Source organism: Leuciscus leuciscus (genome assembly GCF_965113295.1).
Source record: "Leuciscus leuciscus genome assembly, chromosome: 17".
Taxonomy (NCBI): Eukaryota; Metazoa; Chordata; class Actinopteri; order Cypriniformes; family Leuciscidae; genus Leuciscus; species Leuciscus leuciscus.
In genome coordinates this window covers 28190940-28216904 of record NC_138741.1, presented here as the reverse complement: position 1 = coordinate 28216904, position 25965 = coordinate 28190940, and the positions used below count along the sequence as shown (strand labels likewise).

At 37.8% G+C, this 25965-nt stretch overlaps 2 protein-coding genes and 1 long non-coding RNA gene across 8 annotated transcripts in view; 1 reads left to right on the top strand and 2 right to left on the bottom strand.

The window, feature by feature from the left end:
- The window catches only part of sash1b (SAM and SH3 domain containing 1b), a 110876-nt gene extending 97477 nt beyond the window's left edge, over window positions 1-13399 (bottom strand). The window contains exons 1-2 of one of the 2 annotated variants that reach the window (XM_082142950.1): window positions 12906-13399; window positions 12211-12791 (exon numbers count right to left, since the gene is read on the bottom strand). In XM_082142950.1, coding sequence (XP_081999076.1) covers window positions 12211-12711 — 501 coding nt within the window. In that variant the 5' untranslated portion in view covers window positions 12712-12791; window positions 12906-13399. The remainder of the gene's footprint in view (window positions 1-12210; window positions 12792-12905) is intronic. The other variant, XM_082142951.1, reaches the window with a different exon arrangement.
- Window positions 13400-14246: 847 nt separating this feature from the next.
- stxbp5b (syntaxin binding protein 5b (tomosyn)) overlaps window positions 14247-25965 on the bottom strand; it is a 51502-nt gene continuing 39783 nt past the window's right edge. For all 5 annotated transcript variants that reach the window (XM_082142954.1, XM_082142955.1, XM_082142956.1 and 2 more), the window contains 5 exons: window positions 25122-25479; window positions 24865-25030; window positions 23997-24108; window positions 21790-22010; window positions 14247-17476 (listed from right to left, as the gene is read on the bottom strand). In XM_082142954.1, coding sequence (XP_081999080.1) covers window positions 17435-17476; window positions 21790-22010; window positions 23997-24108; window positions 24865-25030; window positions 25122-25479 — 899 coding nt within the window. In that variant the 3' untranslated portion in view covers window positions 14247-17434. The remainder of the gene's footprint in view (window positions 17477-21789; window positions 22011-23996; window positions 24109-24864; window positions 25031-25121; window positions 25480-25965) is intronic.
- LOC309479111 lies at window positions 17483-21781 on the top strand. The gene is made up of 3 exons (XR_014199161.1): window positions 17483-18252; window positions 18350-18386; window positions 20238-21781. It is a non-coding gene; the product is annotated as an uncharacterized lncRNA (long non-coding RNA).

The following is a 25965-nucleotide window of genomic DNA, read 5'->3' as shown; positions in this document are numbered from 1 at the left end:
TCCTGTCTGAAAGAGCTCGATACTCTCAAGAGGAGCCGCAAACTACGGGACGATCGGTTTCTCTGAAAGACGGCGGTACAGTACAGATGAGCGCTCTATTGTTTTGGAAGTGGCAGCGGGGATTTGTCCAATTGGAGGGTTTTGTATGACAGGACACTTCCCTGGGGCCCTGGCTCTTGGAGACAAAGGAAAATATTTACATGTGAATTCAGCGGTAAAGTACATTACGGACACTGAGCAGGGTTGTCTTCTCCATCACATGTGAGTTATGTTTCGGAATATCGAGTGTAAAATGAACACTGACTGATATCCCGCTGAACAAAATGAGCCTGGGATGTGAGCAGAAAAGGCGAATATCACACATTTAGTGGCTGTTGCGGCCCCCAAAAGAAGTGGAAAGAGATTTGACAAGTGGAATATAATGAAAATGACAATGAAATTGGATGCTGAAAGCTTCCCAAAAAAAGCTACAATAAAAAGATGAAACCAACCGAACATGACTATAAAAAAAAGAGCTAATTTTAAGAAAATAACTTGATTAATTGAAATTAAATATGTATATTTAAATAAATGTGATATATAATAATTAGGCAAATAATGCAAACAAAAGATCATAAAGAGGTATTTAGATTTTATTTTAAAATGTTATATTTATATTATATATTATATTATATTTCATTTTATTCTTTGACAGAAACTTTTAGGCTATCTGCTATTTACTGCACTGACTCAGCATCACAATTTTTGTCAGTTCATGCATTCCCTGAGAATTAAACCCATGACCTTTGTGTTGCTAGCGCAATGTCTGACTGTTTTGACTCTTAGGGCCAGATTTACTACTGCACATGATCTACTGACGACATGCAAATGAAAGAACACAGACTCAGACGGATCATTTCCATAATGACCAACACAATCTACCAAGAGCAGCGCAAATTAGCGTCTGGTTTAAGACATGCTTTTTTGGGTGTTAAATAATGGCTCAAACACCAGTAAACTGACTAGCGCAAACCTTAGTAAATCACCTTGAATGATTGATTTAAATACTCTCCTCCCATAAATGTTGTTTCTGAAAGGGAAACTCAGACAAATGCGTGCAATAAGATCAGCCACAAAAATAACCCTGTTTGCGTGTATTTAGTAAATCCTGACAGTCGTTTTTTAACACCAAAAGAGGGTTTTCGCTGGCGCAAGCTGTTAGTAAATCTGGCCCTTAATCTTAACTCTTGAGTCTCAAAAAAGAAAGCCGTTTTCATGTCATCTCAACAGTGCTAAAGCACTCACGGCTGTAAGTGGATGGATTTGCCAGTAGATTAACTCTTGACTCTTTACAGCCAGAGATGTGCTGGACATCAACTGTGTCCGTCCGCCGGATATAATGGCCGTCTGCCAGCGGAAACCAGAGGCACTACAGAAGGGAGATAACAGCTTTCACCCAAGTGGAAAGGATTTGTTAGTCCTCAAAATAACTTCTTATTATGATCTTCCACTCTGGTATAATGATCCCTGTGTGACTGTGATCATTATGAGAACTGTCAATATCAACTTCAGCACACAACTTGTGACTTAGCCTACTTTTACAAGCTAAGTTTTAAACTATGACTTTAACACAAAATTAAAAGGGTGATAGTTAGGGAAGCTTTCACAACTGAATAAAAAAATGAAAAAGGTCATTTCAACCTTTTATCTCACAATTCTCACTTTTTTTTCTCCCAATTCTCACTTTTTTTCTCAGAACTGCGTGATATAAACTCGCAATTGCGAGTTATAAAATCAGAATTGAGAGATAAAATGTGTTTTTTCAGTGGCGGAAACAAGTTTCCACAGATAGTTGATCACATTTGACAAAATATTTTGAAAGCAAACATTTATTTCCCAATAGCAAACCCCCACTGATTAATTGTACTATAAAATGTACTAAAAGAGCAGAAACGTCAATTCAAAGAAAACGTAAAATGGGTCGATTTTTATTCCACACGGTCTTTAAGCATGTTTGTTGTGTGTAGTACAAATGTATAGATGTTGAGGGTTGTTAAATAGCGACTCTTGTGTTGAAGAGCTCTTCTGAGCAGCCAGCCAGTAACATCATGACACACAGCTGTGTTTGCTCGGCATTAAAGAGGATCTCCATCCCATCTGTCTCCTCAGAAAACTATAAACAGATGCTGAACATGGTCATGGAGCTAAATGACCCAGCCTCTGAACAATTACCAGCTAAAAGGGTGTACACAACATCCTTATAACTTATGTGTATGTTTAGTGGATTCAAACTAAAAAATTTAACCATAAAGTACCATTGTTTTAGAGAGCAAAATACTTAAGATTCACTCCCTGAATGGCATTACTATGCAAAGCGAGAATAAAGTAGCTTCAGTGTTTGGAAACAATCAAATCAACTCCCAGTAGGACTGGGCCGTATGACCATATATAAATGCTCTATCATTTAAACTTCAAAAATGGGCTATTTCACAATTAACAGTTTAGTATTAAAAAAAAGACAAATGTATTATACACACACACACACACAATTCACTAGTTTATGCAAAATGACTGACCACTGCATGATTATGTAATATTTGAAAAAAAAAAAAAAAAAAAGTTTGTATATATATATATATATATATATATATATATATAATTATTATACATACATACCATACACACACACACACACACACATTTCTTCATTCAATCCAAAAATAATTACCACCATGGTTATTTAGTACCATTACTGTGGTTACCATTATTAAATTACTTATACTGTGACATAAGATTTTGGTACTAAAGGGACATTATAAACTTGCCTGGTATCGTAACAGAGTGAACCGAAGTAGTCTGTCATATCTCAATCAAACACATCCACTCCAGCTCGGGCTGTTAGGTCATTTACAACAATCCTTTATTATATTAACTGTTTTACTAACACAGTAAAACCGTAACGCTGCATGTGCCTGTTCAAAGCATCCATGCAGAAAGACAGAGGCCGACAGCAACATAAATTGATTGTGCGACGAGGCAAATAATGAAAAAGACAGCAGCCATCAAATGGCACATCCCAATTTGCCATAATGCCTTTGGACCAGTTACATCCATCAAAGATGGTCCATCAAGATCGATTTGATGCAGAGTATGTTCTACAATTTAATCTATAGGCTAATCTTTACTCTACTCCAGTGTTGTTGAGATGACTGTACACATCATGGTTTTTATTTTTGGTCATAATGGTAGAACTTGAGTACCAGCATAACCCAAGCCATTTCCAGAGCAGGCCTTTGCAAAAATGGCTAATTTGAAGTAAACATGCAGATGATATGAGGCAAAATTATAACTAATCAATTAGGAGATTACCAATTAATATTACAGTTCTTCTTACAGTTGATAATTATCAGAAATAACCAGTTAGTGGCACTAAAAGCACGTTTATTTTATCGAAAACAGATGAACGTGAATCTAGCAACATATTATTACGTTCGTTGGTTGTATTGCAGGAGTTTGGAAATTAAAAATCTGATGAATGGCACTAAAAGGTTAACGCTCTTTCACGTTTGAAAATAACATAGCAACTACACTAAACCCAATCGGTAGAGTCAACAAAAGCTAAAGTGGGATAAAAACACATTTTCTGAAGCAACCGTGCCATTTTAGCTGCTTCTGCAAGTCGTCGAGCTCTACAACATACCCGAGCGCTCCGCATCGCAAGTGCAAATACGAGCTACCGAACAAGTTTAGTACGTCAGACGGCCTGTTTACACCTGGTCATTTCATGCGTTTTTACTGATCGGATAGCTATCTGATTTGTTAAAACGGTTTCATTTACACTTGCCCACATAAATGTGTCTCTGCAAAACGAATATAAATCCGATCTTCAATTCCCCTGCTATGCAAATTTGACGGAGTTCACGTCAGCGAAAGCAACACATTAAAACAAAATATACATGTAAAAACATAGCAAAACGCATTTGATTTATCATCAGCTAGTTTCAAGATTAAAGACCACAATAGGAGAGAGACTCTCCTGGTATACCAGACATCAGCACTGGTAAGATAATTTAGTCTCACTACATTTAATGAAGATGATTGTTTTGAGCGTCTGCGAATTTGTTTCATTTGCAGCTGTTTGCGCGTTGGCTTTCAGAAGAGATACACAGCAATTCATCTGCCGTCATATCTGGATATAACATGTCATATGGCCTATAACACGCTCTTACACGTTTACTTTTTTTATATATTTTGGGAGGAGTAAAATCTACATGTGGTTTCAACAACCAGATGCATTTGCACTTTCGTCTCGAATGCGTCTCAGACCACCTCTTGAAGTGGTTTAAGTGATCAAATTTATCTCTGTCTCAAAAGAGCTTCGGAGGGCATTTACACCTGGTCTTTTCACGATCGGATAGCTATCCGATCAGAGAAAACGCATGAAGTGTCCAGGAGTAAAGAGGCCCAGAGAAGCCTAACATATGGAACTGGTTATGTAGGTAAACGTCAAAATGTATTAGTTTACAAAACATGCACTACAGTAAAAGTATTTTGAGATCATAGTATTGTGCAAGGAACCACGCAAAAATAAGTCTTTAATCAATAATCTGCCCGTAATCATAATTTGTCTTCATTTCAGCTGGAAAGTGCGTTGAATTGAATGTATTGGTGTGTTTTTGGAGTTTTGCAGAAATGCAGGTAGAGGCAAGTTTTTCCAATAAGCCTGGGTTATCATTTTAAAGGCAACATGGACATCAGAAACCACTGCTGATGAAGCAACAAAGTTGAGCAGATATTATGCAAATGTACAGTGATGTGAAGACCAATGGGAGTTCAGAAAGCGGAGGTCATCTGATGATAACAGTTAGATATCATAGACAAGTAGGAATGCCAATGGTTGCATTTGAAACTATTAACTTATTCTGGAAAACAAAATCAAATGCAAATCATTAGATCAGTTTTGCAGAGGCATGTTTATTTGATAGCACTCTGCTTTCACATGCATCAGGAACCAAATGTAACTTTGAACCATTGACAATACTGTTGAGACTCGATTCAACATACCGCACAAGGAAAGATGACTAGCTTCTACTTCACACCATCTTAAGACTTAAAAAAACAGCTCTATAATGTCCAATCAGATGTCTAAGTGGGTCTAAAGAGCTGCTGTTGTTGTAAGGCCATAAGTTCATGTGAAATAACGCTCATATTGGGTGGTAATCCTTCAAAATCCATTAATCTTAAAGCGTTCGGGTCACAGCTGTGAGTTTGGATCACCCCTCACCCTCGGGTCACCCAGAGATCAAAACGCACCTCCATTCAGAGAAGCAAGAAAAAACATTTATTTGAGCGCAGAAATTAAGGAGTGAATTTCATTCTGTAGTAAAATCTGGGACGAGTTAAGTGCCAACCAAAGGATAAGGGGTTGGTTTAAAAAAACAAAACTTAAATACAAAATCTTCTCAAAAGAGCTCTGATGTCTCTCCGTACAGTGTTTCTGTCAGACTTGTTCAGAAAACACATCTCTGATGCCCACTCCGCTCCGCTCTGTCCCAGCTTAAAACTGACAGGAGAACAGATTTACTCTGATTTTAAAAAAGCAAAGACTCCAAAACATGATGTAGTTCGTCCTGAAAGGACGGGCCATTCGAGGAAAAACTTCTAAAATGTCTCTGCGCCCGCTGCCAGACAGAAACCTGAGAGAAATGTTAAAAAAAAAAAATCACAAAAACCCTTTGCTCAGATCTAATAAAAGGTCAGCGGTGACTCATGAAATGCTTTCCAGAATGCTGCACTTTACAGATCGTGCATGAATCTTTCATGAACATTATCCAGTGGAGAATCAGTGAACTTCTGTTCTCTCCATCTAAAGAAAATGCAGATCTGCATGGAAGTCAACTGATTAAAAATCACTCCAAAATCAAAGTCATCAGTTACTCACCCTGTGTTGTTGGAAAACTTTGCAATTCATTGTGGAACAAGTTGCATTTAATAACATTAACTGTCAGTCAAGCTCCAAAATGCCACTTCTGTGATGAACAGAACTAAATGCAACTCATATTCAATGAAAGTCTTGACAATATAAGTAGATGATGATTGATGAGGAATTTTTGTGTGTTTTACAACCTCTAATGACCTACATAAATTGAAAAACAAAAACTGAACTGGACAAAATAAAGTCCAGCTGTACTTTTTCTACGGAGCCCCTAAAGGGACATGGTGAAAAAAACAAAATGAGAATGGAGGAAACATTATTTGTCAATGTTTTTGCATTCTCTCGCAAATGTTTTGCATTCCCCCGAGAAACCTTGCTTTCGCTCGCAAAGAACACAAAAGGTTTGCGAGCGAACACAAAGGTATTGCGAGGGAATGCAAAGGTATTGCGAGGGAATGCAAAGTTTCTCGGAGGCACGCAAAACATTTGCGAGAGAACGCAAAAACATTGACTTATCTAATTTTTTCCCCCACCATTTCCCTTTAGGGGCTCCGTATTTTTCCTCTGAGTGAATATCCCGCTCTCTTCACAAATCGGTAAAACTGTTCCTAAATGTTTTATGGTAGGAAAATTGATACCTTAAACTTGTTTTAAGCCCCTTAGTTAGGCGTTTTGTAACACGACTCACATATGATGTACAAAAAACGATTTAGCAACCGCCCGGCGTGCCGACATCCCACATGGATCCGAAAACGAGATCTGAAAAGCCCCCAAAAAAAACAAAGCTCCAAAACACAGCTTAACCAGATTAGTGGCTTTGTCAGAAAACATAGTTTCAACAATACAGCTCAGAAGGCAAAACAGCATGTCAACAAGTCGGGCGATTTGAAGAGATATTAATATAAAAGGTGAGGGATGAGTTATCCATTGAAGTACAATAGGGTTAGCTGTGAGTTCAACCAATTTCCTAAAGTATAGTTGCATAACAGCACAAAGCACTTCAACCTCAAGTTAAAAGTGTGCCATGTAGAATAAAAATCAGGATGCTGCTTCGTAATGTAAAGAGACAGGCTCCTTCTGACTCACTAATGAAGCCAGAAAGAATAAGCAATTGATGCCTTGATCCCTCTTGCCACATGCCACAAGGACCTGCTCACCCTGACCAGACAGGATTCATCCGTTGTGACACGCGCTTCGGTTACACAAGCTTTTTTTGGAAAGACTAGTTTGGAAAAGAGCATTTCATCTAAGCATATGCCAACACAGCACCTCCATTCGTAATGCAGGTCAGACAGAATACAAGCAGCGTTTACAATCAAGTTTATACATGATCTACTTCGCCAGACACAAATGTTGAGGTATAGTTCATTTAAAAGTCGATTCTACTCACTTTGGCCCTGTTTACAACTGTTATTAAGGTGCGTTGATACCATACTATGCTTTAGGAAATTGCTCAGGTTGAACTCACAGCTAACCCTATTGCACTTCAATGCATAACTCATCCCTCACCTTTTATATTAATATCTCTTCAAATCGCCCGGCTTGTTGACGTGCTGTTTTGCCTTCTGAGCTGTATTGTTGAAACTATGTTTTCTGACAAAGCCACTAATCTGGTTGAGCTGTGTTTTGGAGCTTTGTTGTCAAGGATCAAGGTGGGCTGTCGGCATGCTGGGAGGTTGCTAAATCATTTGTACATCATATGTGAGTCGATTGGTCGATCGGATCACAAGACGCTAAATACCGGTGTAAACAGAGTCTAAAATATTTTCCACTTTCGACCACTTCCAGAGGTAGTCCAAAACACAATCGACTGAATTTATTTCGTGGTGTAGACGCTCATGTGGTCAAAACATGGTTGAATGGCCACAAAAGATGCCTAATCTCCACCTACTGACTTACTTAAACATTATTCTCCGTATGTTTTTACGTTGTCTCCTTTCACGTTCATATGTAAATTGCACGAGCTTGTTTCATCCATTAGATCGAAAGATCTGAAAAAGCCCATATATTTTCCCGCCTATAGACCCTCCACTCGAAGAAATCAGGACAGAAGTGGTTGAAAGTGGACAAAAGAGACAGATTCAAATACCAGGTGTAAACGGGTGTGTTTCTCCCTCGTCTACTTGTGATCAGATCGACCAAAATACCAGGTGTAAAACAGGGCCTTCGTCACTCCATAGAATACCAAAGGAGAATTTTTAGAGAAATTTCACTCAGTTCACTCACACTCACCACATCTGTCAAATAAAAAAAAATGGACCATAAAAATATCATAAAGGCGCTCATATGACTCATGCACTACCCAAGTAGCCTTGTTTGAGGCACAGAACAACATTTAAAGACCTTGTTTAATAAACATGTTCGCCATAGTTTTCAAATATCATTCTTCATTCTGCATAATCATTGTATTTATGAAATATGCAAGGGCTAATGACGTTTGCTATCCTGGACGTCAAACCTGGAATGACTTCTAAAGACAATTTTTAACCATGGACAAGATTTCAGAGCTTTGGCGAAGAAGAAGATTGTCATATTACGGTCACTATGAACTGTTCTAAAAGGATCTGCAAGAATATTCTTCAAAAGAAAAGAAAAAAATCCATTTCCATTTTGAGTTTCCACAACTAGAGTAAGTAAATAATTTTGGGGTGAACTATTTGTTTAAGCCCTAAATGTGATGTTAACAAATTCTTCTCAGTCCGCAGGTATGCTTTAGAAAAAGTCTGGAAAACCACAAATACATGTTTAAAACAAGCTTGCTCAAGCGCACTACATTGCTAGTTGCAGCATAATTTGCAAGACAATCTGAGAGGCAGCAGTTCACATACTGTGAAACCAAGGAAGCAAGTGAAAACATTTTAAAAGTGGGCCACTCTTTACAAATGCAAATGGCAGTAATGATAATGAGGACTTTGGCATCACATGAGACATTAAATGGCTCTCTAAGCTCAAAGCATGATGAAGCCATCTGTCACCAGAGACTCGTCGCAGATAAATGTGCTGATAAGACAGCAGAATGGAAACACGACTCGGACGAGAACAGAAGCGGTGGTGGAGTCCAGTGACAGAGGCATGACAACCAGCCGCTCCAGAGCCGCACTGCCACAGGTCGATACGCCGCTGAATGGTGCACTCAATCCCAGTCTGCTAATGAAGACTGTTTAGCATATACTGATATGAGGAGGAAAAATGTGCATTGAAATAAAATGAATTTATTAAAATTATTTTAGAATTGTTACTTATAAAATGTGCACAAAACAATGGTTATCATTCAGGATTGTGTGTGTGAAATCAATGTTTTCACGAAAAAAATCATGATTCATCAATAAGTTTCGTGTTAAATTTCATTCCAAATGTATGAAGAAATTGTAGGAACAACTGAAATCACAAAAATTCTAGGGGGTCTTACGGTCTAACGTGTTAGGATGAAATTTTATAAATAGGCTACATATTTAATCTTAAACATAATTCATCAATATATATATATATATATACACTGCCCGGCCCAAAAAAAAGTTGCTGTTTGGGTTTAAATAGGCAAATGCTTAAGGGTTTGTTCACATTTGTAGTCCGGTTAATTTGGTTTGTTTGGTCTGGACCAAAAAATAAATAAATAACATTTAGTCCTGGTCCGCTTAGCGTTCAGATTAGCATTTTTATCACCGAACCAATAGATACAAAACCTAAAGGCATAGGGATACATTCAGAACCTGATTGGTTGGCTTTTATGACGTATTGCCTATTTTGCGACGGAACTTACCAAACATTCAAAACAATGCTGTGTTCTGGGCTAAATGCACTCGTGTTGTGTGCGTGGCCGACATATGATGGTATTTTGACCAGCTGAGAACTCGTGGAGCGCTTATAAAATGTGTCAAAACAGCGGCAGGAATCCCTCCATCACACACACAAACTAAGATCTGCTGTGAGGAGACGCGGTTCTGATGCCTGTACTGAACTGTGATGGGAAACATTGTGACTATGACGAGAAAAAAAGGTATGCTTGACCATTCTGGCCTTTTTAGGGTCGCATGTTCCTGTTTTTGGTTCATTTACATGTCTTTGGTCCACGTTGAGTTCATATTTCATCAAACCGCACCAGAGTTCATTTGGAAGCGGACTGAGACTCATCTTTTCAGCGGTCTCGGTCCGCTTGTTTGGTGCGCAACAGGGTTTGGTGGCAGCGTTCACACTTGTTCAAATGACCCGCACCAACAGAGCAATCACACTAGAGTTCGTTTTAATCCAACCAAACATGCCAAGTGTGAACACACCCCAAGAGTCTATGATTGGATCATTATTGCAATGATTATTATGTTTCTAGCATGTTATATGTTTGGCAACAGTTCTTCTAACCCTAATTGATGGAGTGTGTAGCTTTTCATTTCTTAAACAGCCGTGTAGGAAGACACATCATGACCATATTCCAGGAGGACAATGTCAAGATTCATCAGGCTCAAACTGGTTGCTAAGTGAGAGAATGGTTGGGAGGGAGCATGAAGAATAATTTTCACTCCCGAATCGGCACCTTTGAGTCCAGACCTTAAATTCATTGAAAGTCTTTGGGATGTGCTGGAGGAGACTTTACCTGTAATCTGGATCTGTATTACAGGTGTTTATTGCATTTAAACTTGTTTTGAGGATGGAACATTTGGAATTGCTCGAGGATCTTGCTTTTTGCTCTATCTTTTTAGGCGAGTGACGAAAGAAATGGGTGTGCAATAAAGGCCTTATATGGACATGGTTTGCGTCTGTTTTATGCAAATAACTGACCTCGGGCACGCAGTCGCTCATTTAGACAACTCCATCATTAATGTTCGAACAAGGTTTAGAACAAATTCATGCACAAGTTATCGTGAGAAGTTCTCCTATGTGTATAAATACGAAAAATTCATTTTCTCAATCAGTATTTTTGTCTTGTTTTCTGGTAAAAACATCAAAATTTTATACAATAAAAAGTCTAGCCTGCGAAGAACATATCTTGAATTAAATTTCATTTTTATTGCTTTAAGCATGGATATCACTAAATTGTTAGAATTATGTAAAAACAATAAAAAACTACTTCCTAAAAGTAAAAAAAAAAAAAGTAAAACAATCATTAGGAATACATTTTATGAAAACAAATGTTAATATGCTATTTTCCTTTTACAGTAGCCTATACTGTACATCTAGTTAAGGATGTCTATTTCTACTTTATTTGAAAAACAAGCCAAATAAACTGTGAATGTTTGAAATGATCAAACATTCTAAGCATTTGTTTGCGCTTTATACAGTTTAATCCACATTGCGCAATAAAATCATTTGAATTAAACATCACTTCTATAAATCCAAATCTGAATCAGCCAAGTGCAATTACTTGAGGAAATGTTTCTAAAACCTTAAACGTGCATTGCATTAGCCTGCCTATTATTCAAAAGCTCTTAACCATCAGATGATGTTAACTGTACAGTAAATAACTCTTTTAATAGCATTCGGTGTAGATAATGGATTACAGTCCTTGCTCTCTGGGTTATCGATTACAGCGGAGACTCGCCTGCTCTCAAAGCCCTGGAGTGCACTAATGAATAACGACTTCAATTAAGGTTGTCTAATAATCCAACGTCTCCGGCTGGATAAAATCATCCGTCTTGGGAAGCATCAAGCATGCCACAACATGGAACTACATTACTACACTTGACCAACAAGACGTTAGAAATAAGATTATGATTACTCAGCAGTTTGATTAACAACATTTCCCAAGCATCTCTACATGTCAAAGTACATGAAACACACTTATGTATCATATTACTTACTGCTCTTTTCTTTGGATTGAGATCAACCTTTACATGCAATTTATCCACCCAAGACAATGTGATACCTAGTAACTATACCATGTTTACTGTGCTGCCACTCCAAGCAACAATATTTTGACTTTTTGAGATTTTAAGCATGGGTCAAAAAGTAAATATTATAGGGTAATTCAGCATTTTAGTTCAGAAATTGTGTGTACATCCTATTTGCTATCATTAAATTTGCTTGATGCTTGTCAACCATTGAAAGAAAATATAATATATAATATAAAATATAATAATAGATGACATTTACAAGGCCTTTTGCAGACACAACTTCCCTTGGATGTTTATTACCCCAAAAACGAGACTAAACACACACACACAAGGTGGGTAAATTTCAAGCCAACGGGTAACCTTTCAAGGAAGGAATAAAATGTCAGCATCTCTGCTGCAAAACAAAGAGATTGTGCAAACATTTTCAGGTGATGTGACAGGAACAATAATGACGTAAAGGTTAGCACTCACTTTGTACGAGTAGGGCATTTTGCTCAGGTCTATTCCATCCTTCACCAGCTTATCCCTTATCATTATCTTCAGCTTGAGTTTAGGATACACCACCGGCTCCCTGTGGTTCTCTAGTGCTTTGGTTTCATTGGAGAGTCCAATCCTGGGACTGTCCCAGGTAGAATTGACCCATGACTTAGTGCATTTCTGTTTGCACTCACTAATTTGAGGCGTGTTCGGGTGTGTGCCATGTGGAAGGGGTTCCAGTGTGAAATACAGTCCTGGTGCCACCTTCTTGTCCTCATCTCGGAGTCTCTCCACGGCCCGGAGGACCTTTTCCCGGTGGTGTGGTGTGATGACACCGATGGCATCCAGGTCAGGGTCTCCTATCTGTTTGCACACCTCCAGGTCATCATACCCATTATCAATAAAGGACTCCACATACTGACACAGCTGGAGGGTTTTCAGCCACTCATAGACGATAGTGGGTCCGTTGCTCATCATTCCCAAATCACTGGACATTCCCAAAGTCCATGTGATACATTCTTCACATCTTCAGTGCTGTATGTCAATCCATCATTAGTAAACAAGACTTTCCAGTGCTGAATTCACGATCAAAAGGCAGAAAAAAACGATTACATTCCCACAAACAGATGAAGAAATACTAAATCTCATACGCATCAATGTAAACAAAGTTTAAAGTGCATCAAATTTACCTCAATACCTTGATAACTTGCCCTGTCATATCGGACATGAAATGAATACAAGGTTTGGCATACGAAAATGGTTCAAATCCCGTCGTAAAAGTGTATATTTCATAACATATCCGATCTTCTTGGAGTCTCACAGCTTGTAAGTTGGAGATGGACGCTTGTTTCCTTTCAGCAGATTCACTTTGGACCTCAGAGCATCAGATCATCACTGACTGAAACGCCATTCGTATCCAGTGTCAGTGAGAGTCGCTTTCTTCCGCGCGTCGGTTTATTTTCCATTGATCGGATCCTTAAATAAACATAGAAAAAGGAAAACAAAGGAGATGCAGCCGCCGCTGAGCACCGTTCAGGCAGACTGAGAGAGTTTAAGTAATTCAACGGAGCGCTAGACGCCAAATTGAAGTTTCCCTCCCCTTGATGCGCCTTTCGTAGTTGCTCTGGTTGATTTTGGATCCCCCTGCAGGCCGTATGAGGAACTGCAGCGCTAATTACACCGTCAGTCCAACGGAGGTCAAGTGCTCTACAAGTCTACATTACTTATTGTTTAATGGCTGACAAAAAAAGAAAGGCAGTTTTTATGAACAGAGCATTATCAGTTGCCCAAATGGCCTAATCGCCCAATAAAGAACACACAGGCAGATTTTTACAGTTTTATCTGAAATTTTATACACACATTTTATTGTTTAAATAGGCCTAGGCTATTAGTATTTCTTTACTCAGATAAGTAAAAAATAAGAGCCATGGTAGCAATTTGAGATGGAACAAAAGGAGTTTGTTAATTTTTATGTTAAATCAATGATTAATTGCTATAAAATATCAGCTTTAGTACAATTCTAAGACTTGAAATAATGGGTAAGGCAACATTGAAACTGACTTTGGTTAAGGCTGTCAATAATGTCATTATTCGCATGTAACAAAGGTTTTAGTTTTTTATATTTGTGTGTACAAATATGTGTATATATATGTGTATGTGTGTGTGTGTGTGTGTGTGTGTGTATCTATCAATCTATCTATCTATAAATATATGTGTGTGTGTGTGTGTGTGTGTGTGTGTGTGTGTGTGTGTGTGTGTGTGTGTGTGTGTGTGTGTGTGTGTGTGTGTGTGTGTGTGTGTGTGTGTGTGTGTGTGTGTGTGTGTGTGTGTGTGTGTGTGTGTGTGTGTGTGTGTGTGTGTGTGTGTGTAGCCTATTTAAATTATATATATAAATTTCTATTCAGATTATACATTTATTTCTTATATTTATTAAGGGGTAAAATATATGTGTAATCAACTAGAGTTGTAAAACTGTGACATCTGGTGGCCAGATTATGCTAAATGAAGTGTGGAATCAAAACGGCTGGAAATAAATCTTTCTGTTACATTTATTTTCCATTGCACAGTTATGTCTATAAACATGTTTCCTAAATTGTTGGGTGGCAGCAGATTAAGACAAACATTCATGTGAAAGTCTGATTAATAAAACTGTACAAGAAGTCGGCTATGATGAGAGAACCTACAACCTCACGGAGAATCAAACCCGAGAACTCCTAGAACCGAGCCTTTTCAAGGACAGTGCTTCAGGAGTTCAGCTAGGCATGTTCAAATGATGTTCATGAAAACTCAAAGAACAATGCTGTGAGTATTATCGCCTTCATAATAACCAATAAAAGAGAGGAAATATATCAGGACTAAAGAAAAAAAGCCAAAATATAATGTATATGGATGTTTCAAGTTTGTAAACACGATATCATGCTGCCTTTTGTGCAAGAGAAATCAGAGGACGGACAGTACAGAGATGGCCAATGATTTCAGATTCTTCAGGTCGTCTTTCCTTCCTTGAGCAGATGGCTCACCATAAAAGGTTTCATGTTTGATTCAGTGAGAATATATACATAACCAGTTTATTTAGTATCTTAAAATGTGCCCTTTCATTCCAAATAATAGAAAAAAGTAATCATTTGTAAATATCTGAAATTATATCATTAAACTGGCAATGAGGACAAATCTGAGAGTGTGAGCCACCTCATTTACACTTAGCATCTGTCTTAGTTTGGTCCTTCTTGAAGAAAATAAAGAACACCAACTACAAAAATATGAATAATAATATGACTCTGCTGTCATTATAATATTAAACATGTAGTGCAAGACCACACAACCGCTCATAGCAAAGAAAAATATATGAAGCAAGCTGGATTAGATTTTCAGTTGGTCAATATTGAAAATGGCTATTTTGGTAGATATTTACACAAACACCATGGCAACAGAAGGAGTGGTTTGCCATATATGTGCGAGTGTGTGTGTGTCATGACACTTATGTTTTAAATTATAAGGAACATGAGAAAAAGTTCCACAGCAAAGCAACTCTTTTTGGTCTAGTCAGATCACTTTGACTGCGTCGCCAGCACTCTCAAGTTTGTCTTCAGAAGTATTCATATTTACAACATTTGGCAGCAATGTGACAAACAAAACAAAACAGAAGGAAAATAACAAGCGTCGACAGATTTGACGGACGCCCCGAATTCAACACAAATAGCAGCAATTTCTTGCACCTCATAAATAAGAAAACACACTTAAAGAAAACATATGCTTTCAAATATATTGTATCTTTAGTTTATATATAAACGTGAGCATACACATACTCTTGCATACATGTATGTTCACGAACACACACGTATACGCACACGAGTCGAGGTTAGCATATATTCATGGGTCGCAAAGCAAAGGCAGAAGGTAACCCCCTCTCGACGACACGTGTCCGAGGGGTGCTGCTGATCGAGAGTATGAGTTGCATTGAACATTGAGTGGTCACTTCCACTGCAGCAACAAACACAGAGATAGATATATTCACCTCTCTGTGAGGATGACAAACTCATGCATTAGTCCATCCAAAAGGCTTCTTAGAAAATACACGGAGAAAATCCATTCGTCGTGTACTTCGGATGAGGAGGTCACCCGGTGCTGTACTGAGTCCCCCATAAGCCGCGAGATTCCTTGCATCGTGGGAAATGGGGACGAGGAACCTGTTTTGCATATGAAGATTCAGTACTCTCGTCCGTAGGAGGGTTTCTGACATGTCAATCATCACAAGGCACATAATTCAAGATCATGCCTCACACTTCCCGACTCTCGCTCGCGTTCCCTCCTTTAGAACAAAAATAATTGATGCTCTTCGGATCTCTGTCTGTATATAACCAGCAAACATTCAGCAGTTATTCACACAGGTGTAAACGGTTGAGAGCATGTCGGGGTCACATTTCACCACCAAAAAAAACAAAAAAACAAAAAAAAAGTATTTAAATGAAATATTTATGCATCACGGTAGTATTTGTACTGTTAAATTTGTTTCTGCCTTTAAAAGACAATGCAAAAAACCTTTTATTTATGCTAAATATTTTGTCTTTTTAATTCTGGGTGAAATATGAGCCAGACATGTTTCTGTGAGATTCACCTATCTTTACATCTTTATACATTTAAATGAACATCGTTCTCCAGTGTCAGCGCAGCGTATAGTGTACATCAAAGTCAGAGCTCTTCCCTAAAAGCTCTTTTGAGACCTGATCAGTGTAAACCGATACGTCCTTTAGACGAAAGAACCAACAATATGATGCATGATCAGATCAGCTTCACTGTCCGGGCCTGTCTGCAATTTCATATGGCAAAATAATCACATGATATGTGGTAAATACAGCAACTTCCAGCCCTTTAGAGGTGAAATTAAATGGTACTTTATCACACCTTATGTAAGACAATCCGGTCTTTTCCATAGCTAACATGATTAGAGTGAATCTCATGAAATTACGGTTACATTTCACCCTAAAATGAACAAGAAATGTTTTGCTTAAAGAACACACCTGCCTCCTAAATATAGCATTTCCTTTATGCAAAATATTGATTTTGGGGTGAAATATTGTTGTTTTCATGAGATTCACTCCACTTCGTAAAAACAAGAAAAAGCACTAATTTCCTAAATGAAATCACTAGACATGCAATCTTTTCTTGCTCTAGTGACAGATTATCAGAAGCATTAAGCTTGGCAATGCAGACATTAGACCTCCTTCTGTCAGCTGTATGTCCCTCTGACCCGTTTCATTCACACAATCCTTTTTTGTAGTTTCTTTGCAGATAGAATGGCAGTGAAAATGACAGCGTGGCGGATGAAGGTATGAGACAGGGGGCAGCACCAGTGACGGACCCCCTCTCCCAACTCCAAGACGAGATACACGGAGAGGAAAACTCAACTGCCACCGAGAAGAGAAGGAAATCCCGCCCTGATGCGTTTCGCCTGTCCCATTCCTTCCCCTCCTGTCTCCTCTTGTCTTTCCGCAGCTCCTCAGCTCGAGGCAATGCCGCGTGACGAGAGTGGCAGTCTCTGGACATCACAGAGAGAGAGAGAGAGCGAGAGAGAGAGCGAGAGAGAGAGAGCGAGAGAGAGAGAGAGAGAGAGAGAGAGAGAGAGAGAGAGAGAGAGATACAGGAAGAGAAGGAAGAAACGGAGGAGAGATGATGGATCTGCTGTCTTCACAGGAAGGTCCGCTGACTCCCTGCAGGGACCTCAGAGCTGGTACCATTTCTTGTCCTTGTATTTCAGCATTATCTGGTGGAGAAAGACAGATGGTTTACCCTCAGTGAAACAAATTATCCAACACAAATATCGTTTGGCATCTCAAAACCTAGTGCCTGCCTACTACTGCCAACCAACCTACTCAATATCAACACAACGAAAGCAAATATCAGTCCCAGCAGGAGCTTTTCAGATTTTCGTGGCCTAAAATGTCTGAATTTGCTGCCGCTTTCTCAAAAATTGTGGTGATACTGTATCTGCAGCATTTTTGTGTTTCTTGCTTTGCAGTGAAAACCCACCAATGATCATGATTTATTTAGTTTCAGTGACAGTGAGAGTACAATTACATGTTAACACTTAATGATAGGGGTGTAAATCTGACAGTTCATCACGATACGATACGATACGATATCGATTCTCTCAGCCAGCGATACGATATTTGCAGATACCTCAAAAAATTCTGCGATACGATTACGATTCAATTCGATTCAGGGCTATATCGATCGTTTAATCTATATTTAGATAAGTTCACACAACCAGTTACGCTTTTATTAACTCACAAATGTAACCAAAATATAGAACATGAACGTTTAATTAAACTCTTTAACGAAAATTGCACACCCTCTCCCAATTTGGACATTTACAACAGAAGAGGTCATTTGCAAATACTTTCTTGTTCATTTTCATAAATCAGGTTTTTTATTTTTTTATTGAGCATTCCAAGTGATATCAATCAAACTGCAGCTGGGTTGTTTTGATTAATAATAATAATAACTTTTTTTTTAAAATAGGTAAATTACAAAATTAAAGTTATTTTTAAAGTATGTTTTTATAAGCAGCTGGGTTGTTTTGATTAATAATAATAATAACTTTTTTTTTTTAAATAGGTAAATTACAAAATTAAAGTTAATTTTAAAGTATGTTTTTATATATTAAAGGGATAGTTCACTTTGAAATAAATTTTTGGTATGTTTTAGCTTACCTCAAGGGCATCCAAGATGTAGGTGTCTTTTTTTCCGCAGTAGTTTCAATTTTGATATTTTTAGGTCAAACCGTTCTTGTCTGTCAGTCATATAATGCAGGTCGATGGTCACTGTCTCAAAACACAAGCACAGAGTCCAAATTAAAACAATTCCCCGTCGTCCAAATTAAACAATTCCCCATCATAAGTACACATTGATGGCCTAAGACACGAAACGAGCGGTTTGTGTGAGAAAACGAACAGTATTTATATAGTTTTTACCTCTTATACGCAGCCATGTCGAAGTGATCTGATCTGACGTGTACGCAGACTGGTGCATAGATATATACACTAGATGTCGCCTTAAAGACATTCGTTCCAATGAACTGCCGCAGACAAGGCGACATCTAGTGTGTATATATCTATGCACCAGTCTGCGCACACGTCAGATCAGATCACTCGGACATGGCTGTGTATAAGTGGTAAAAACGATATAAATACTTTTCGTTTTCTCACACAAACCGCTCGTTTCGTGTCTTAGGCCATCAATGTGTACTTATGATGGGGAATTGTTTAATTTGGACGACGGGGAATTGTTTTAATTTGGACTCTGTGCTTGCTCTTTGAGACAGTGACCATCGACCTGCATTATATGACTGACAGACAAGAACGGTTTGACCTAAAAATATCAAAATTGAAACTACTGCGGAAAAAAAAGACACCTACATCTTGGATGCCCTTGAGGTAAGCTAAAACATACCAAAAATTTATTTCAAAGTGAACTATCCCTTTAAAGGGGTCATTTAATGGTACATGCACTTTTACAAGTTGATTGTACTGAAATGTGTGTTGGCAGTGCCTGTACACAACCATCATAAAATGATAGAAATCCATCCAGTGTTTTTTTTTAAATCTTCTTATACGTCCCCCCCCCCCCCCATCTCAAATCAAGCTGTTCGATATTGTGACATCACAAAATCGACGCCCCTCCCACAATTGCTGATTGACAGGAGCGTTTCAACACTGACCCGCCCTCGCGCCCTCGTGAGCGAGTTGTCAATCATAGCCCGCGCGGACATTGTTGATAGCTGGAGCACTGAGTAGAATGGTGTCTCTAAGCGATTGTGGTGTTCTGTTCTTCGGTGCAATAACGAACACAGCAGTCATATTGATGTTCCTAAATCCGAACCGCTGAAGACGCAGTGGCTGAGTTTTTTTTCGAAGGGAATATTCCCCACGATCAACGTCAATGCTTTCATGTTTGCGAGCGTGAATCATTTCACACACCAGACTGCTTTATAAACTAGGTCAGTATAAAGCTGGTTTTGCTAAGAAGCTGCTCCTGAAAAAAGGATCGGTGCCAACTATTCGTGTTCCTGCTGCACCTCCAGAAGAAGAAGTGAGTGTAACGTTTTATTAACCTTTATATTAATATTTATATGAATCTTTGCAGATCGCTTGCACGCTTCACGAATGCGGCTATTTTTACACTCAGAGTACATTACGGCATGTTTTCTATGTACGACGTTCTCAATATAATTCATAATCCCACGTTTATAATGAACAACGTGTTATGGTTATTGTGTTATTATTACAAACGGTGTCCGCACAGAACAGAGGGGCGGGGTGAGCAAAGCTCATTATCATTTAAAGACACATGTACTTAAAGGGCGTGCTGAAAACAGAGCTGTTTTTGACCAGGTAAAATGAGTGTTTTCTTACAATACTAATGAGAATTTTTAATTAAAGTATATTACAAACTTTTAAATTAGACCCTAAAGAATCATATTAGCTTGTACAAAAATGGCATTATATGACCCCTTTAAAAGTTAGTTTTTTTTAGCAGAGCAGATACATTCACATTTCATGTTTCTGAGTTAAACAAAACCAAGTAATTGCTATGATAAAGTTAATTACTCAAATTGTGGTTCTGGTCTCACATGCATTAATTACATAATTAAAAACAACTTTTTATAGTTCAAAAACTATAACAAAAATGTATTTGAAAGACAAATGCCTTCCAAAGACATAGCAATACATGGTTCAATGACTCACTGAGTGACAATTAAAATAATGTGTTTTTTCAGGGGTTGATTGATATCCTGAGAAAACACTCCTTAAAATATAAATGATTTCTGTAAATCCAGTGGTCAAATGCTGTGTGGCCTCTCAATTTTCCATGTAATTATAGCCACCTGACTAGTGGCTGGTCTAATATAAGCAATAGGCTTTTAATTTTTTTTAGAAAGGAACATTTAAAACATAAAAAAGAAGAATTAGGGAGAAACAATAAATTCTGAATGATTTACTGCCATTGTGTGAATGAAATGTAATCATGTAATCAATAAAAAAGTCACTTTTTTATTGATTACATGATTACATTTCATTCATACAATGGCAGTAAATCATTCAGAATGTATTTATTGTAGTCAGAATTCTATTGACTTTGTCCACAATGTGTAACAGGCTGGACATTTTAAACCAATAAAGCCCAATACTAGCTAGGAAAGAACAACATGCTAGAAGAAGATTAACATTTAGGAAGAATTTTATATACAATCTATTTGAAAAAATCTACATTTTCATGTCCATATATTCATGTTCAAGTTTGAGGGACATAAACTAATTTAATGATTTTACACATGAACAAATATTGTATTTTATGTCAAAGAGAAATGTATATAACATGTAAAATGTATATACTAATACTTAAATTGAATAAATACTAATACTTACTAATTGCTAATTTATAAATATATACAGTACCTTTCAACACTTTTATTTCAAAGTGAAGTTGAGTGACTGTGAACATGGGAATTAGCCTTTGAATTTGTAAAAATATTAAATCAATGATTCTTAAGTACTAGTCATTATGACTTTTTGTTATTAGGGGTACATATGTGCATAAATAAACCATGTGGCATGAAAGTTGATTAACATTTTATGTAAAATATTGCAGTACTGTTTAATGGGGATATAAACTGCAGGAATGACCCAGCTGTGTCTCTCTTGCAGCTTTTGGAAGGCAACAGTTTTAAATGGCAATAGGCAAGTGTATGTCGTGAAGAATGATTGGGAGATATCATTCAATACTAAATATTACCCTATCTGTCACTCAAATGAGCCTTGTGACAGAAATGTTCTTTCCTTTTAAAACACTCGTATAAAACCAGGTGTCCTGGTGCTTCGCATAGGTGCAAGAGTTCACTGCAATGCAGTGGCAGGACACTTGAACGTGTATGTTTTTTTGTTTTTAGCTAATATTGCTTTCCCCCCTTTCAGGTTAACATTTTTTTGCAGAACAATTGCAGAAACAAGAAAAAAAATGCAAGCTTGCTTGATTTTTCATGAAATTTGCATGTTGAATCGCAAGTGATCATCTCACATCATGTGCGTGTTTGGAGAAGGAGTCTGCGCTGGACATCATGGCTGCTGTCCTCTCCTCCAGCTCGCCTAGTTTCTGCCCTCTCTCATCCAGAGCTATCCTCGCCCGTGCCAACTCTCCCACCACACCTGACGCCGCCCCCTTCATGCCCTCCATGCCACCTGGACCTGGGATGTGCTGTGCCAGGCTGCGTGAAGCCTTCCCAGCAGTCACCTCTCCAACTGTAGACCAGAACAAAACGAGAGATCTTGAAACTAGGCACATTTCTGACCGTATCAGTTTTAAAGTATGAAAAGACACACCTAAAATGAGTATTTGCCAAAGTAGGGTTATTATAACAACAATGCTGAAATAGTTATTATAAATTGTTCTTTATTTGTCACATACATATGATGTAATGTAGTGGAATGTTTTTCTTAGTTCCTCATCCCAGAAACAGAACCAACAAGGAATTATGGACATACACACATAATAAAAAATATTATATAAAACATATTAAATATAATAAAATATCAAGAAATGTGTGAATAAAATAGAAAAATGAATATAGGATATAGTAGGGGAACGAATACATGAGAATAAAAAAATTCTGCATTGCATTAATGAGAATTTGGAGTGAAATCTGCTTAATTGCCATGAAAATAATGTCACAATAATAAATTTAAAAAAAAATTTTTTATTGTCTTTTAAATTTTAAATATAAAAATTTTAAATAAAAAAATGTTTTGTAAACTTAAAAAAAAAAAAAAAAATTTATTCTACAGGAAAGCTACAGCTACAGCTTTCCTGTATTGCGTTAACAACGCAAGGTTGTGGGTTCGATCCCAGGGGATTGCACATACCTATGTATAAATGTATAGGATAACGCAATGTAAGTCGCTTTGGATAAAAGCGTCTGCCAAATGCATAAATGTAAATCTTATTGTGCCTATAAACACAATCCTAAAATTGGCTTCATTTGATTTTGGGATGAAATATGGCCGGACATCTTTTTGTGAGATTCATTATATTGTTCTTCTCTATACACTCTTAAAATTTTTTTTTTTTTTTTTGGCCATCAATAGGTCCTTTCACACAATAAATATGGCAAATTATCATAATATTATCAGATTGTCACTTTTCAGGTAAATACACAATTGAGCTGCTCACACAAGCAACAGTGTTCTGTCTTTTTACCAATAAGATACAATTCACACATCAGAACCGAAATTCTGGTAAACTGTTTGATGTCAATCAATAGAAATGACCTTTAAACGCTGCACACTTTTCTTCATCCGCAAAATAAGAAGCGCTTTAGATTCCCTGTCCAATCCGACATTTTCTGACTTCTGAATGACAGGCGTAAGGGGCTGATCGTACAGAACATGATTTTGTTTTGTCTGTGTTTGGAGTGACTGATGCACGTGTCCGTAAACACCATTGATCCTCACAAACTTCTACAAGTAAGCTTCCTCGGTGAACATCCGTTATGAAACGGATTAATTTGATTAATTTTGACAACTACGCAAATATATTGAACTGTTCATGCAGAAATACGATGTTATAGCGATCAGTGAGCCGAGAGCACACATACACGGTTTGTTTGCGGACTCGCACATGCCTAGTGCGACGTCATCTTTACCTGCATTACAATCGTCATCCATCAACACTTTATTAGCGACACTGGTTTTCATTATCCAACTGAGAGATGTAATTTGCATATCCTAAATTCATGAAGTGGTTGGGTGTTTTAAACGGCAGTTCAGTCTGTATTTCTCACAGCGCAATGAGAAATAGCTTGGGCTGCTCCAAAACAAACACAGAAGACGTACAAGAGAGGTGGTGCTTTGCTAATTTTTTTATTTAATGTATTAATAATAAAAATAATGAATTATATTCATATATTTAAATAAATTGAACAGCCCCCCTGGAGGATCACTGAGCCCCCTGGTTGAGAACCTCTGTTTTAGATGTCTACATATTCAACAAGAAGCTCATTAGCTTAAGTGTACTGAACAATGAAATGTTTTATTATAATTTTTTTTTAAAGTTTGATTTAAAATGGACATGGATATTGGACAAAATGAAAATTTGAATGAAAACAGTATAGATATCAGCCCAAATAATTATCAACAATCAGAATTTTTACTATAGAGCGCTGCTTCTATTTAGTGATTTAAGAAACATTGATAGCACATTGTACGTGTAAATGACAGATTAATACTTACACAGGTCCTCTCTGTCCAAGGACTGAGCACCGCCTCCAAATAAGCCCTTGAAGAACCCTCTGTTCGGAGCCTCTGGAGTCTCCACTGGGGTAAACAGCTCTCCAAGCATCTCCTGCAAAAATGAGCACCTCAAAATAAATGGATATGAAGACTGATGTAATACACCCTATGTCTGAGTCTTCAAAGGAACTGCAAATAAAACCACTTTTAAGGTGCTTTGGTTCCCTCGAAGTATTTTTCCCATTCATTTTCTACATTCTTCAATAGAGACAAGCCATGAACCGCTCCAAGATTAATCACATTTCAAACTTTGATTTCAAGCAAAAAAAGCTTTTGAAAAATTAGAAACAAGACAGACAGACCATGAAGGAATTTGGCTATCCTTTTTTAGAGCATATCAAATCTTTGCAGTCTCCATTAACTGATTGACTGTCTACACTGCACTATCATTCTTTATTGTCTTATTATTGTATTGCTGTGGGGTTTTGTTTGTTTGTTTGTTTGTTTATTTGATTGATTGTTGTCCTGAAAATTCAATAAATAAATCATTAACACAATGGTAAAACTACTGACGCATCGTTATTCATTATAAATAATATTATTATATGTCATTACAAAAAAACACAGAACAACCTATTTCATTCACAATGCTTCATGGTAACATCAACGTCTTTGGTAATCTGTGTGAAGATTATCATTTTTGAGCAAAATAACTGTGATCAGTGTAACCATTATCATGCAGCCATAGCCTGAATTAAAAAGTTTATATGTTGTCGCTAAAAATCACTTTCTATGTATACAATGAATGGGATTTTAATAGGGTATACAACATCCTGCACACATAAAACAATAATGTGCACATTCTGACCTGCAGGTTATCACAGGTTTCCTGGCTATAGGTGATTCTTTGGATCTCAGTGGGCGATGTGAGGTACAAGGCCTGGCCTTGGTTTGAGAAACAGAAGGTTCTGGCTATCCTCATGTCCGTCAGAGGAAGGTAGTTCACGTCCAGCAGTGGCCGCAGGCTGGGCAAACTGAAAAACAGATCGTTTACAGGTTTAAGAAGAAGAAAACAAAGAGGAAAAGAATATTCAGTGGCATTGAATGGAAGGTCTTTCAAATTACCTGAGGGTCATGATGTGGCCATTGGCACAGAAACAGGCCAAGCCGACCCCGGAGGTCATCGTCACCACATCAGCTCTAAGCACGAAGGAGGCTTCAGTGATGTTGTGCTCGTAGACGCAGTTTTGGGAGGGCAGTGCCACCACCTTAGCCTGTTTCTCTGAGCAAACCACGATGTACTGACAGTCCTGGTTCTCCTGAGATGAAGGAGGAGAGGTGGGTCGGCGTCTCCGTGGCGGTTCTCTCTCTTCCTCAGGGGCGTTAGGCTCATACCAGGGCTCATAAACGTGGGGCAGAAGGGTCCCGCTGGCATCCAGTTGGGCCATGCGCAGAATGCCTCCTTTCAAGCGCACTACTGAACCTGTGATTGCAGAAAGCGGCAAACCAAAAAGTGTATTTTTCCATCAGTAATGATTTCCACGATGCATAAAAGCCATAGACTGTAAAAAAATAGGTAAAAGCAGATAGTAGTCATAAAAATGGAATTTACAGTATAACGTGGAGTGTCACGGATTTTAGCAAAATTTGGATGAATAAATCAAAAGTTTAAGACTGTAAACTTAATCAAATCACAATATGGACTAGTGTCTGTGAATATTAAAGCGCAAAATGACAGCTATTTAAATATTAAGTCTGTATGTGTTGCATGTCTTAGTGCATTAGTGCAGTTTTGTCTATTACACAAGTTTTCAACATTTCATTTGATAAAACTATCGCATGATACACACACCACACACCAGCTTATCGGTGGAGAGGAGACAGAGTGATGAAGCCAATCAGTATATGAGGATGATTAGGAGGCCATGATGGACAGGGGCCAATGGGCAAATTTGGCCAGGCCAGGTTT